Below are 16,202 nucleotides of genomic sequence, written 5' to 3' on the forward strand. Positions count from 1 at the left end.
CCTTCGCTGCTGCCTGCAGCGGCGGGGTTGTCCTCCGACATTGAGGGGCACGTGCAGCATGGGAACTGCTGCCAATGCCCTTTGTGCACCTCCGCCAGGCTTGCTGCACTGTGTTTTCCCAAAGGCACTCCATCATGGCTGCAGCATGCACAAGATCCACCTTATGACATGGGCCACCCTAGCCTGGTCTTAATTGGTCTCTGAGAAGCCTTGTGACCAGACCACCCACTGGGGAGCTAATGTGGGATTAAATATTACTCAGGCTCCTGCTTTACCTCTTTGCTGCCACCTGAACATGCAGGGTCATCCTCCTACACTGCAGGATGCGTGTAGCATGGGGCCACTGTCAGCACCCTTTGTGGACCTCCACCAGGCTTGCTGCACTGTCTTTTCCCAAAGCAACTACATCATGGTTGTAGCATACACAAGAGCCGCCTATGACAATGCTCAACATATCCTGGTCCTAATTGGTCTCCTTGGAGCCTTGTGGCCAGGCCAACCACAGGGGAGCTAATGTGGCCTTAAATATTTCTGTGGTGGCTGCTTTAACCCTTTGCTGCTGCCTGAAGAGGTGGGGTCATCCTCCTACACTGAGGGATGCTTGTAGCATGGGACCACAGCCAGTGTCCTTTGTGAACCTCCCCCGGGCTTGCTGCACTGTGTTTTCCCAAAGCCACTCCATCATGGCTGTGCTATGCACAAGATCTGCCTATGACAGAGCCCACCCTATCCTGCTCCTAATTGGTCTCTGGGGAGCCTTGTGACCAGACCAACCACTGGGGAGCTAACGTGGCCTTAAATATTACTGTGGGGGATGCTTTAACCCTTTGCTGCTGCCTGAAGAGGTGAGGTTGTCCTCCTACACTGAGTGACGCTTGTAGCATGGGACCGCTGTCAGTGCCCTTTGTGGACTGGCCACAGGGTTGCTGCACTGTGTTTTCCAAAAGCCACTCCAACATGGCCGTACCACGTACAAGATCCACCTATGACAGAGCTCACTGCATCCTGCTCCTAGCCAATTGGTCTACAATGGATCTTGTGACCAGCCTTAGCCTCCTTTTACTTTGGCGGCCCCGGGAAGGCAGTCTTGGCCAAGGGAAATGCCTCTTTGTCTACCACCAGGATCACACTCTCACCATTAGCCCGGTGGGCAGGTCATCGCATGCCTGCAGGGTGGTAATTGCTTCTTCCCGCTGCATTTTGTGGAACCCCCCTTTCTGTTCTATCACCACGGGTACCCTTCCTTAAGTGTCACTGTCAACCCCTGTCCATGTCTTTTTCTTCTCCTCCCCTTTACATCCTGCATTTCGTCTCCTACTCCCCTTTCCTCAACTACAATGGGCCTCATTACAAGTATGGCGGTAAGGCAACAATGGTGCCGGTATCGCTGCCGGCACCGTTGCTACCGTACCACCATACTAGGAGTTGTGCTGACAGGTGCCCTTGCACCCACCAGGTCTGACCTGGAGGCCGTACGGGCACCCGCGAGCAGACATGATGGAAGCACCGGTACCGTTATTAACGGTACCGGTGCTACCACCCTCCCCATTCCCATTGAGCCCTATGGGGGAAGTACTGGAACCGACAACCGCGAAAGGGAAATTACCAGGTCTGGCTGGGCCGGAATAGCCCGGTAATTGCCCATTTGCGGGTGCTGAACCGGGATGCAAATTTGGAGGTAGCCTTGCTGGTAAAACCAGCAAGGCTACCTACAACCTCGTAATGAGGCCCACTGGCTTTAGTTCTATTCCTCTGTGTCTTTCAATCCCCATCTTTTTCCATTTTCTTAATGCAGAGGAGCAGGTGGGTGCCACTCCTTTGGCCCCCGCGCCCTTACCACCACCGTATTGGAGTAGCAGACAAATAGCTAAAATTGGGAACCCATGCATCAATCCATGCAACATACCTATAACACGTTAAGTGTATGAAAGACGATATGCACTCAGACAGCCATTCAGAATATACTCTCAGGTAGAGGCAGGAGAAGACGCTATCAGGAATGATGCCCACTACCAAGATGCCAGAATGTGCTTATGAGTAATATGGATGAACTCTAAGTAAAGTCTGATGATGACAGAATGATGTCATAAAGAGGATATATGAACTTATGCCGAAACGATATGAAAGTACTTAAAACTGACAATGTAACTGAAGCACTAAGAGAAACATGTACCTAAAGACGAAGTTATCGTGAATATAAGAAGATAAAATAACGTGCTGAACAATAACTGTAAATATGCTGTAATGCAAGGTAGAAAAAGTACTTAGAAGCTTGCTAAAAGGAGGTATATATACAATGTTAAGGACGGCCATTGGAAGAAAATGGACAATGGCCTGTGTTAAGAATGAACCCTCTTACCTCAGAAGACGAGCCTAGGATTGCAAACTGAAGAACTGATGAAGAAGCTATTTTCATGTGCAGAATAAGGGAGTCTCTTGGCCTGGGATCAAGGAGGCTATTTCGAGATAAGGGTGCAAGGTACAAAGGGAGTCGAATGAATGGACCATGTGCATAAGACATATTTCTGCTAAAATTAGGAGAGACAAGAACATTTGCAAGTGCCAAGTGTTGAACAATCACAAAGGCAAAAGCCTCTGTGAGGTGGAGTGAGGAAGTCACCAAAGGCCAGAAAGTGTAATGGGACCCTGCTTAATAAAATCAAATAGTCTTAAATAAGAGGCAGAAATGGACAAAATTGTGGTCTCCTAATACGTGACTCAGAAGTTGAAAACACAGGCTATTCATTAAAATCCGGTCTGCTCATACTCCCTTGAATGGCCCAGCACAGTCAGCAGACTATGATGTCAACTACAAACAGAAGGCCTTGGCTAAGGATCAGGTTGATGACATACGATTGACTAATTGGGAAAACAAGGAATGAAGTGACATATCTCGAGCACCTAGGTTTCGTTTATTTTTATTTTTTATTTACATATTATATAGTTAGCAGCATTTATTTTGGAAAAAAGACACAGTGCAGGACACACATACACACTGATGCAGATACAATCATAAAATGAGAATGTCGAAGATAGATTTATCCAGTTTAATGGGTGCAAAGTAGATTGAAAAGAAAAAAGAAAAGTGGCAGACCTGTCTTTCGCACGCTCCATAGCACTTTATCAAGGCATGCAATCTTTAAAATGTAGTGTGTTGCTTATGACAATTCTTGAATAAAGATGCGAGTCAGTTTGTGGTGCGAGGTGGCATACAGGAGTGCCAGGTATCAGGTTCAAAGGTCAAGATAAGAATGTTCATCACTCAGTCCCAGAGTCAAGGGATGAGCCAGCCACTTCCCCTCCCAAAAAATATACTCAACAAAAAACAATCAGTATAAATACAAAAATAAATAGAAAACAACTGACACATAAGAGCCTGTCCCCTGCTTCCACTCACACTGATCTAGGTTTTATATATATTTCAGTGCTACTAGTAGATCAGTGCCACAGAAAGGGGCTTTACAACTTTTATTGAATGATCTGAAGAGGAATCTGATTGTAAAATTGCATCACTTCATTTTCATGAATAGGTGCTGCGACAAGGTCCTTTGCTTGGCTCTGGAGACCACCGAGGGTATGAATCAGAGAGCTGGTGTCTTGCCAAGCCAGTGGATGGTGGACTACGGGGACCTAGAGGGAGGTCCTCTTGTCACTCTCTCTTGGCCAAAAGCATATGGGAGGAGGCAGTCACAAAACCCTGTATTAAGGACCCCCCGACGACCTGAGAGTGTTTGACGCTTCCTCTAAGCAGACTCTAAATCCTACAAAGGAAAAATAAATGCTTAGTTTCGCCCAAAGTCAATTTCATAAACATTGCATAATGTTACCAAGTCAATGTTTTTTGAGCCAGGCATCTAAGAAGCCATCTTCAAAATCTTGCGATTTACTCTGTCAGTTCAGAAAACCCAAGCGTGCTACAATGTTGTGAGTTTGGGCTTCTATGGCCACAGGTTTTCCAGCTTATGTTACAAAGTTGCCAGGTCATAATTCAGGGTTCTGTGCATACAGCACAGGAGGTTAGCAGGAAGGGGAGAGTAAAATCCAAGATGGCAGACGGGCCAGATTAAGTCTTTGCATGACACAAAGTGAGGCCAAAGTGAGGCAGCAGCCAATCGCTACCCCAAGTACCAGCCACAGGTACAGCCACTCATTAAAAGGCCAGCCCAGGGATAGGACTATAAAAATGAGAGACCCCAGTCTGCCATTGTTCCTGGAGAAGGTGGTGGCAGACGGGTGGCCAATATTGGAGGGAAAATGAGGAGTGTTAAGGAAGCACTGGAGATGAGGGGGAAGCAAAAGAAGTTAGGACAGACGGGACATGTGGTATAAAGGAGAAAAATTGTTATAGACGATAAGGTGGGGTGACAGCAAGGAGGGTGGGTGGTATAGAGGCAGATGAGGGAATAAAATCCAGGAGGGAAGACAGCACAGAAGAGGAGGAGGTGATAATCTCAAAGAAGGAAGGTAATAAAGAAGAGGAGGAGGCGGTGATAACACAGTGGGGGTGGTAAAACCCGAAGCAGAAGATATTAACAGCAGAAGTGGAAACCCAGGCTTGGAATTAATGAAAGCTTAAATGTAAAAGTGTACACTACGCTAAACTCATTGACTGTGAACATTGCAAAGTCAAAAATAATTATCTGTAGGCCACCCCTAAAAAGGAAAGGACTAAGGTAAAGAATTGGCTGCTGGGTGGGGTGGCAGTTGAAGTTGTGTCATGATACAAATATTGGGGAATTAGCCTGGACAATAGGCTGCGGGGAATCAAGTACAAGTAAAAACTGCATCGATAGCTGGTGTTGTTGGTTTGCTTGCTCGCCAAGGGGGCGGTATTCTATCGCGGCCATACTCCAGATGTATAGTGCAAAGGTACTATCCATTGTTATGTACAGAGCTGTACCTGGAGTTTAACATCAGGCCTATCCTAGTTCAAGTGCATCTAAGCTGTCTACTGCTGGCCTGGACATTGACCAAGGTGGCCCATGATACGCTGTTGGGCATCTCGCACTCAGCACCTCAGGTGAGTTCCCGAAGTATGACTGCCTGCAATGTTGCGCAAGTAGAACGTAGAGCAGGGCAGTTGCATATCTTAGTATTAAAAGTTCGGTGTAACTTTCTGGGCACTGCTAGCACGGAATAGACTCTGTGGCCAACTTCTTAATTGCACTCTCCATTTTTATTATACAAGTTTCATTATTATCATTATTATTATTATTATTATTATTATTATTATTATTATTATTATTATTATTATCATTATTATTATTATTATTATTTTTTGTGGGATGAGTATAACAACAATAACAAAGTAATTAGTGGAAGTAGTCATTTCTGCATAATAACATTAATAATAACTTAATACAAATAATATTTGTGTCTGCATTGATATGCAGAGAGTATATATGAAGGACGAGTATTAGTACTAGTAACACCAGGATCACAACAGAAATAATACAAATGAGAATAATGTTAATATTAATAATGTACTACGCTGTCCACAGTTTTCACACAGCTTTCAAAATATAGAAAGATGGGTGCAACACAAATGTGATTTCCATCTTGTATCAATGCGGTGGCACCTGCCGCATGAATGATTGGCAAGAGGCTTGCTCCCGGGGATGCAGGGTGCAGAGGTCGCGCATGCGCGGGGAGCCCTTCGCAGTGGCTGCCCACTTTAATCCAGCAGCATTTAAAGAGCTGTTATGGCAGGGTTTTCCCAACAGGATAGGAATTTGAATGTTAGCATGTCCACACTAGGATATAATTGTGAATATTAGCATGTCCACACTTGGATAGAGTTGTGAATGTTGGCCTGCGTTGCATCTGGATGGGACTTTGAATGTTAGCATGCCCGCACCTAGGCAAAACCTGAAGACTAGCTTATGCCACACTTAGAATTGTGAACATTAGCCTGTGTCGCATCTAGATAGTTTTTGATTGAAGGATAGCATGCCCGCGCCTAGATGAAACTTGAATGTTAGCATGTGCCACACTTAGAATTGTGAACATTAGCCTGTGTCGCATCTAGATAGTTTTTGATTGAAGGATAGCATGCCAGCGCATAGATGAAACTTGAACGTTAGCATGTGCCACACTTAGAATTGTGAACATTAGCCTGTGTCGCATCTAGATAGTTTTTGATTGAAGGATAGCATGCCCGCGCCTAGATGAAACTTGAACGTTAGCATGTGGCACACTTAGAATTGTGAACATTAGCCTGCGCCGCATCTAGATAGGATTGTGTAGGTCAGCAAGTGCCACACTTAGACAAAACTGTGAATGTTAGCATGCTAAAGGTCAGGTAACCCACTAACCAATACAAGCTCAAACTTTGCATACTTATCTCACTCAAAAAACTCACACAACCATCTCTCGCACAACAAGCCGCACGCACTTCACAACACTGCAACAACACGGACTGACACCGATCCGATACCAGCACCAAAGCTCAGCACCCGGTGTATACCGAGTTGAAGCTGCCAACAGAACACCACTCCTCTCACTCTCCTACTCCCTCTTCACCTTACTAACCCATCCCACCTTATCGTTTACAGATCCACCAGAGCGCCTGGGGACAAATTCTGTTGGTGACGGTGCGCGGTACAAATATATTTTACATTTAACACAGGGCTGTCGCGGTCCTCATGTAAAGCTTCTCCCCCTTAAACTTTCAAGTGTCACAATTTCTCCGGAACATGGAGAGCTTTGCCTCGTTTTCTTGGGCTTCTGGATCTTTCCCCGTGCTCACCTTTGGGGACACCTGAACAGAGCAAAATCACCAAATGTGTTTCATGCACCACGGTAGGTAGTGATAGGACCACAGGCCACGGACCGCCACGAAGCAAGGCCCGATAGAGGGCATGGGGGGGTTAGGCGCAGGGTGGGGCCACAGGGATGGCTCACACAGAAGGAGGGCAGCCGCAAGGCGCGCCTCCACAAGGTATCGTCATGGAAACATTGCCACAACAAACAGGAAGGTGTGAGGAGAAACGGCAGGGGGGCCAGGGGAAGGCCAGCCCCCACTGGAGTAGCAACAGAGGAGGGGGGATATAAGGAGAGCCTTGAGGCAAGGACAGGCACAAGAAGAAGAAAGCACACCCACCACGGTACAGCTTTCAGGGAAGGAGAAGGACCGGTGGCAGTTTCGGTACCTGGCAAAAGTCGTAGGCGGCGGCACGTATCCAAGAGGAGAGGATGCCAAATTGGACTGAAAGACTTGCCAGCGGAAGCAAGCCATCACTCACCTTGGGCACGGTGTGCACAAAGCACACCTGTTTTTTATCATATGGTTTTTGTTTACGGTTGTGAATGAAAATAAATGCCTACGGCCAAAATATTATGTTCCACAACAAATTAGTACTTATAGTTATTACAAGAAAGGGGTATGTATGAAGGAGTGCCCGGGTGCCCACACTACTTAGCCTAACAGCCAAAGCGTACCGGGCGAAGGCCACGGCAAAGGTTATGGAGCAGCGCCTTGGGTTCTCGTGTGCAAGGCTGTGTGCGGCCAATAGGGGTGATATAAAAGCACTCTCAATGGGTGACACCTCCACACACCATGCCAGCTGCATGCGTGAAGAAGAAAATACCCTTTGACACAGGGGGCCCGGGAGACCACGCCATAAGAAATGACCAGAGGACATCTTTCATAGCTCCCATCGGCGCCAATCCAGCAGAACATGCAACAAAAGCACACCACGCCCAGTACTAAATTCCATGGACTAGGCATCCTTCACAACAGTGCACACACTATAACGAGATGACACAGCAGCATTGTTACAGCAGCTGGCTGGCATTATTTATAACTTTCGGGGTTCTACCCCAGTCTGAAAGGGCCCTGCGCAGTGCCTGACCAATTCCGGAGAATTCACGGCAGGTTCCACGCTCCCGCACGGGCCGGCTAGGGATCCCGTCCCTCTGGCCAGTGGCCACCCACCGATAGGCCGACCCCCGTCTCTTTCCCATAGCCCGGAGACTAGGCCCATCCTTGGGCACAGAGATCCCCCGCCACATCATTCCCAGACCCCCAACCTCGGGAGACATATGCACGTGGCTGATGTGAGGTGACCTTTCACGCATTTTCCCGGAAATTTGGCAAATGGTTACCTGCTGCTAGAGAGGGGGGGGGCGCAGGGGGCCAGGGGGCGGCTAAGCCCACCAAACCCGACCACCAGCCTAAAAAAACCTGACTGAGACCACGAAGAACCCAGGAACACGTGACGAACCCATGAGAAAAACGAATTCAAAATACAACGAAAAACGTGAAATCACTAATGTGGCAGCACGGTGCAGGTGTGAGGGGGCAACAATGGCGGCCAGAAGAAAAGGGAGAGAACTGGAACTGGGCACTGCATTTAAAAGTCACCCCTCTCATGCCAACACTGCAATACAGAAATCCCTATGCTCTCTCACCCTGAACTTTCACCTTTAGTAGCTGCCAATGACCGATGTGGAAATTACCCTTAATGGAGGGCGTGCCCCTGCCCCCCACCCCAACCCTCACAGGTGCTGTGTTTAGCCCTGCAGAGTGTGCACCAGAAACACACCACAGCCAGTCCTGGATTCTAGGCAGTGTATTTTAAGCATCAATCATGTTATGGCACACACTATAAAGGGAAGGCGCCATATACCTCTTACAACAGCTACCTTGCGGGAGTAAGAAAATGCAGGCGCTCCATCTGCGTCTGAAAGGGTTCTGTGCGGTGTCGTCAACTCCAGTAGCGGAGGCAGGTTTTGGTGCCAGGGGGCGGCTAATAGGGCACCAGCCGGAGGCTACGGGTGCACTGGGCACAAGAGATCAGCAGGGGGGGGGCGACTGCCTTCCCTGCCCCTCCTGGCTATGCCACTGACCAACTCGGGAGGAATTCAAATAAGTCTACACAAAAATCATATGGGAGCCGGGCGGGGATATTCCTCTCTCTGCAAGTAGCTAGAACAAGGGTGCGCTCAACTTTCTTAAATCTTGCCCGGAAGCAGCAGAAACTATACTTGTGGCTCCCCTTGGTGCCTCAAATAATGATATATAGAGTAGTTATGTTGTATAGTTAAGTTGCGCAAACAGATTAAATTAAAATCACTCTTCACATACTGGACACTCTTCATCTATAATTTTTGAATGTGTTATGAGATTGGAATTTTACTCCGAGAGTACTGGATACTATGATTTATGAATCTGTTTGCGCAACTTATCTATACAACATAACTACTCTATATTCCTCTCTCTGGCCCCTCTCTCCATAGCTGCGTCCTTCCCGCATCCACGTCACCTTAGGCCGAGCCCCAAGGCCATCCTTGGGCCCAGGAAACCATCCTCCTGGCAGGGCACATAGGTGAGAGAATAGGTGCAGCGCAGAACGCAAACAAACAATTGGAAATGCACGCGGGTTAAGGGGCTAGGGGAGTCATGGTGGTAGTAGGGGTGCATGTGTAACCCTTGCTAATGAAACAAACACATTGATGATCAGGAGGATAGCTCAGGGGCAACGTGCTCGCCTTGGAAGCAAGACGACATGGAGCACCGCAGGTTCGATCCTCGTGAGTGGTACTAGTGGGAGTCTGGCTCAAGACAATGCCGAAGCGTGCACTTGCCGTGTGGCGTCTGCTTTGCCAGATACACTTTTCAAGGTCCAAGCTGGCTGACAGAAGTGCCAGGAGCAAGAGTGGGCCAAGTACAGGTGAATGCGGTGGGACACAAAGGGTAAATATTGAGGGAGGGAGTGAAAATCCAGCTCTTCCAGGAGACATGCCGGGTTGGCCACTTGGCTTGACAGCCAATTCAAGGATCCCTGCTAGGTGATGCAGGACAATGGTGCAAGTAATGGCGAGTAGGCTGTCAGATCATGGTAATGTGAATCCCTCCTCCATAGTAGGAGCAGTGGCGTCGCCAGGAATCAAATTTAGGAGGGGCACAGAGGGGGCCAAAGACAAAAGTAGGGGGGGCCATAGACAAAAGTGGGGGGGGGGCACCTATGAAAGGTAATCTGTGACGTCACAAGCAGTACTGCAGAGAGGCTTTTGTGCACACCAACTGCCCACACCCCACTGCACCCCCTCCCCTCCCATCAGAATACAGGCACGAAACCATTCAGTGACTAATGGCCCATCATGAGCAGTTTTGTGCGCTACATTCTGATGGGAGGGGCTGTAAGCTGCTCTGCACACTATGTGGGTCGCTGTGCAGAAGCCGGGCAGGGACACCTGAGAAGTGGCTCGTGCTCATGTTCATACCGATGCCAGAATGCATGCCAAGATCACTGCTAGCTTTTAAGGGGCTTCAGATAAAACAAACTATGGATTTACACTGAGGTGCGGCACTTGCAAGGGACAGGCATAGTGTTGGCGATGGCTCGTGCGGTTGTTGATCCAGCCAAAGTAGATCTTAGCCAAGGATTGCTGAGATCAGGAGGGTACATTCTACTGTGTCTAAGAGGGAAGGTAGTATTTACAGAGGGCAGCTTCCACAGATGAATAGATATTACTAAAAGCAGTGTGTGGCTGGGCGATGGACTTAAGATGTGCTCAAGCAGACTCTAAAGGCGTGTTGGATTGCTTTGCTTGGGAGTATGTTTCATCTCTCCCACAAAGCAAACTCCAGAGTAGTAGTAATGTAGGCAGAGAGAAACTGAGAAAGCATCGGGGAATGGGCGTCCTTCTGTATACAGTGGCAGTCCAGCAACCTTTTGAGCAAACTGTTCCAGAAATGTATGTCTTTGGCTCAGCGATGCTCAGGCCTGGGGGCCATCCTCAATGCCACGATGGCATTGTTAGCCTCGCTGGTTTGAAGCGATCCACAAGGGCAGAGGAGAACAAGTGCCCCTTTAGTTACTCCCCGGGGCCAGGTTCTCAGACGGGACATCTGGGAGGAACGGTAGCCTTTTTTAAATGAGGGTGTGTTTTTAATGAGGCTCTCACTGGGAGCAATTCTCTGGACTGGGCAGTCTGGGAGTTCTTGATGCCTGCCAGTAGCGTTATGGCGATGGTTACAGTGGTGTAGGAGACAGGATGCCTCTTGTGCTGAGATTGGGCTCTCCTGGCAGTTTACGTTTGCAGGTCTACTTTGGGTTTTATGGCCCGTTTATGAATTGAATGCCACCTGCATGCATTATTTATTTACTTGGGTGTTTTGTGGAGTGCTACGTATCACTTTCTGGCTGCTTCAAAGCACTTGTCAACCTTGTTCAAAGCAACATGACATTGAGGGGGAAACAAGACAAAACATAACATGTTGTAAACCTGTCCTGCGACAACATCACCAGCTGGTATAACAAAAATGCCATTAGGCCTACAAAAATAAAAGCATAGGGTGAATGAATAAATAAATACATAAAAACTAAAAGGCACAAACCTCTACGAAGACCAAAAACAATTCGGTTTCAAGATCAAAATTGGGAAGAGAGGTTTAAAAAAGGGTAAACACAAGAGTGGAAGAATGGTTAGGCATAGATGCAGTGAGGGTTGGGTGACCAGATTTTGTTTTTAAACCAGGACAGCCCATAGACATAGAAGTAGGACTAAAGTAAATACTAATATAACTGCAGTCCTACTTCTATGTCGCTGGCCTGTTGTGGGGCGGGACGGCGTGTGCTCACAGGCACACTCCTCTCATTGGAGGAGAGCGCCGGGGAGGGGAAGTGGGAGGAAATGGGGGCATGAAAAGCATTTTACGCCCCCATTTACACAGGAAGTGTCGCGATGGGACCCTATTTCGGGATTTCGAAATCAGGTCCCGGCAAAAACCAGGACTGTAGCCACCCAACCATGCAAACCTGGGACAGGGTTTCTAAAATGAAAAAACTCCTTGGATACCAGGAAGGAGGGTGATTCCCCCGGGCTATCCCGGGAAAACTGGGACATCTGGTCACCGTAAGTGAGGGGGCGAGTGGAAGTCGAACAGGGGTGCGTGGAAAAGAACAATCCCATAAAAGCCAAGAGATGTGGTAGAGGGAGCCTGGCTGGGAGGCCCCCATCACTGCGAGCCGCGGATTGAGCCGCCTTTACTGGTGAGTGTGTACCATTGCAAGAGAAGCTTCAGGCCCCCATCCTTCGCCTGGTCTGACTGGAAACTCGAAGAGGGGGAATGGGGGGTTATGCGAAACACATACATCCCAACTCTAAAACAAGCCCTTGGTGACACAGAGAGGGCGTAATACTTTTCCTTTGATGTTGCATGCCGTACTGTGTCATGCCTTGCCATGATAAATAGTGCGCGCTATGTATTGTTTTGCCGAGTGGAGTAGTTAGACTATGGTATGTGGTGCTGTGCTATGTTGTTGTATTATTTTATAGTATCCTCCTCTATCCTGCTGTTGCGTCATGCTTGATTAATTGATTGTTTATTCATTATGCGCTTACACACAAGTGTTTCAACACTATGCAACACTATGCTCTTGCACCACGCTACGTTAATATATATGTCCTGATATAGGGGATAAGCGTCCCGACGCCGTACGTTACGGGGATATTGACATTGTTCACCATACATTACACTGACCAGATAGAGGTAGGAGGCTAAAGGCGGGGTTCCTTTATGAGGTCATAGGTCACTTACAATAGTCTTGGAACCCACAGTGGGGGTACCATGTTGCTTATAACACGTGATGACACCATCCTCCCCGTTAATACTTGGTCTTTTGCGTAAACTGGTGGCAGAGCTTTTCCAGTTGCTGATACCTAGAATCTATGGGGACGTGTTCGGCTGGAAAAAAAACACGATTATGTATCTTGTGATGAATTACGACAAAACTGCGGAAGCTTTTTCAATACAATGCATTTGGAGGCCGCCTTGTGCTTTAAAGTGAGTGATAACCAGCACGTGGATTCTTGCTGTCCTGTACTAACCCCCAGCCGTGAAGAAAACAAACACACTGCCAGAAACGGTGACTCGTCAATGGACGGGAAAGCTACTGCACAAGAGAGGGGTCTGAAAGACGCGTGGCTTTCATTACGTCATCAAGCGGCAGCAGGAATTCGCCTGTGTGCAACCTCTCGCAGCAGGCAGTAGGACGTCATAGCTCAAATGTGACGTCACCATTCAGCAGGGACGTCATTTTAGTGTAACAAATGAGTAGTGATGACATACCTAGGCTGTACCAAGACAATAATGTGCCAATTTGTGTGCAAATATTGCAGGCTGTCGTGTAGTGTGTGTTGTGCTGTGTTACACTGGGGTATGCTGTGTGTTTACCTTATGTTGTGGTTGTGTTATGGTATTACAGTATGCTGTTATATTTAGTCACGTTATAGTAAGTAGCGTTGCTTTTTGCTGGACCTGTCATGTTTTGTGTAGCACTATTGTGTTACGGTACATCAGCTTCGATTATGTTTGTAATTATGCTATGAGGACATGTTGAGGTGTTTTCTACAGGGAAATGTGTGGCGCAACAGACATCAATAGCCCGCAAAATCTTTCCGTGCCAACATTCTGGTTTGGGGTGCCGGTCCCCTCCTCCCCCACTCCGCGCCCCTCAAGTCCCCTTCCGCCTCTGGGGCGATCGACATCACAGGCCTTCTACTGTATGGACTGCGATGCCCCTATTCTATACACCACTTCAATAAGAAACATTCGTGTTAACTCTGCTGAAAGGCAAAGCAGGTTTAACGCCGCGCGACTAAGAATGAGACATGTACACTAGGATTATAGCTTTTCGGATGAGGTTTCACGTCGCTGCTGCGAGCACACTGACCCAAACCGCGGATCTCCCTTACTGGCTGCATTACATGTAATAACATGGCACTATATATGTATAAGGCCGTATGGAAAGAACTGGCCTTGTTTTTATGATCACTGTTTGTTTCTTGGTTTCACATCCTTGCAGCAAGTGTATGAACCCACCGAGATACCCATCCAGCTACATTATAAGTAGCAACTGCACCGATGGCTGCCCTGCGTGTCCATCTCCTGGCGGCCTCTGCCCGTGCCCTTGGCGGCAACATTGCCTTCTGCTCTGCCAGGCTGCATGGCATTGTCAGTGTGCGCCTTGATGACATCACAGCCACCCCCTTGCGCCGGGAATGTGCAGAGACGCTGGATTTAAATTGGAGTTGTCTGTGACGCCATCGACACCTCCAAATGATATAATGAGGGGTTAAATGTTATCCCGATTACATCGTCAGGTGTACAATATCCTGATGATGTCATCGGATCTCAGATGTCATCAAAGGAGACTAATAGTAGATAATTATTTACAAAAATGCCATTCACTGTCCTTGTGGGGTTGTATTGTGGTGTCACAACAACTCATCAGCAGCAGAACACGTTAGATTCCGTGCAGGTGTGGGTCACCGTGTCATAATCCTTCTGTGCTTCAAAACAATGAGTAGCGTTGACATGGGGTATAGTAACCCCCGCTGTTAACAGTGCCACGAAACCACAACAACACATAGGAAGCGCTATAAGCACATACGTTATCAACACGATATTTTCGAGTACGCTGGCATTTGTTGTAATACACTGTACACCCGAAAGTCCATTCTAAGCAAAGGGAGACATACAGCGTGTGTTGCACCTGCCTTGAGTAGCACTTACATCATCATGTCTGCCTCAAGGCACTATAACAGCAGGAGGAACACATCACATTAAAAGAAACAGAAGCAAGAATCTAACGAGGCATTTCAAAGTGAAAAGCAGACAGGTGTAAGAAAGGGCAGAGCGTCCGGCGTCTGTGTGACCCCCAGTTACCAGACGCCGCCAGAAGGATTGGCTCACAGCCATCTAGATGGGGAGCGTAACATGGAGACTTCGGCAGCGCTCACGCCTGTTAGTGATATCAATGGAGCTTTAATGACTGGGATTGTCAAGGTGGGTTGGCAGCCGGCAGGACCACACACGACTTCCTGGAAGCCGTCGGCGGACTGGCGCCCCCCGCGGGACGCGGGGCCGCACAGCAGCCCACTGGCTTATCGCCTTCACCCACCGCGCCGAGTGCGGGCAGAGAAAGAGATACGCGGGGTGCTGCCGCCCTGCGCCTGAGCAGCTACCCGCGCAGTAAACCCCACGCACGCAGCTGTCGGGGACCCCAAGAAAGGGCCGGGTGCAAGGGGCGTATGGCAGCCCGCCCGAAATACCCATCCCAGGAGCACTGGCTGCTGATGAGTGACAGGACCTGGGGCAGAGGGTGCAAAGGGGGTGCAAAGCGGTGCACAGGAGAAAGGCAGGTCTAGAATTCCCGCTAAACATTAGGAAGGACCCTCCTAAATATCTATTTATAAGGAGGTGTTGTAAGCATTGTTTCAAAATGTGCGTCTCCCGGCTCCAGGCTACACCCGCCACCCGAAGTGCCCCCTCAGCGCTGCCCGTCCTTGCGCGCATTCCCGAGTGACAGCAGGACTCCGGGCAGGGGCGTAGCAGGCGCACGGGGAGGGAGATGCTGTTACTCACCACAGCGAGTCCAGACCCCATTCCCGAAGGAGAGCCAAGTCCACGCTGTCCATAATCCGGCGGGCGGGCGGGCGAGCGCTGTTAGTGGCCTCCCCCCGGGGGGCGCATGGTGCCGCTGCCCGTTGCCTCCTGTGCCCGGCGGCCGGGACCTGCGCTACTGCCGCGGGTGTGAGAGGCGCACCGCGTGCGGCCGCCGCTGCTGCCTCCTCGCTGCCCTCTCTCTGCGCACACACAAGGACAGCCAGGCGCAGACAGGGGAGACCTGCTCCCTGCTCCTCGGGCGCAGGAGGCGCGCCTGTCCTCCCCTCCCCGCCGCGAGGTCCTCCGCGGAGAAGTGAGAGGCTCACGCAGCCCTGCTCCAGGCAAGAGGACCCACTCCTCTGGAGTTTGGTCCAGACGCACACATTCACTTACACTGCCTGGCAGTGCACGCTCCAGGTCCTAGTGCTCCAGCGGTTACTTTAGGTACACACCAATGTCCCGATAGCAGCTCCCACTTCCCGCCTCCGAGTCAGGTGTAACACCCCAGTGGCTGGCAAGCGGGTACTATAGCCCCCCAACCCCACTCTCCTCCCCTGGGGCCTGCCTCGTGGCGCAATCTGCTGCTTCCTGTGTCCAGCAAAGCCACAGATGGGCAGCTCTCCCCGACGAAGCCGGTAGATACAGAGACGAGAACAACGATATAAGGGGAGGGACAAGGGGTGTTATGGGGGATCGGGTTCTCTGGTCCCTGCCATGGTAGAGATGCACCTGCTGGTGGGGTGGCACAGTGGGCCATGGCCTGCGCTGGACACAGCGTGGCAATAAACACACAGACACGGTTTTA

The 16,202-nt window shown here is 49.3% G+C and overlaps 1 protein-coding gene across 1 annotated transcript in view; it reads right to left on the reverse strand.

The window, feature by feature from the left end:
• AFF3 (ALF transcription elongation factor 3) overlaps positions 1-15,901 on the reverse strand; it is a 2,498,221-nt gene extending 2,482,320 nt beyond the window's left edge. Inside the window, exon 1 of the mRNA XM_069636694.1 lies at positions 15,377-15,901. Coding sequence (XP_069492795.1) covers positions 15,377-15,429 — 53 coding nt within the window. The 5' untranslated portion in view covers positions 15,430-15,901. The remainder of the gene's footprint in view (positions 1-15,376) is intronic.
• Between the last annotated feature and the right edge of the window lie 301 nt (positions 15,902-16,202).

The sequence above is a fragment of the Ambystoma mexicanum genome, chromosome 7p (assembly GCF_040938575.1).
Source record: "Ambystoma mexicanum isolate Mex_15411 chromosome 7p, UKY_AmexF1_1, whole genome shotgun sequence".
NCBI classification, from domain to species: domain Eukaryota; kingdom Metazoa; phylum Chordata; class Amphibia; order Caudata; family Ambystomatidae; genus Ambystoma; species Ambystoma mexicanum.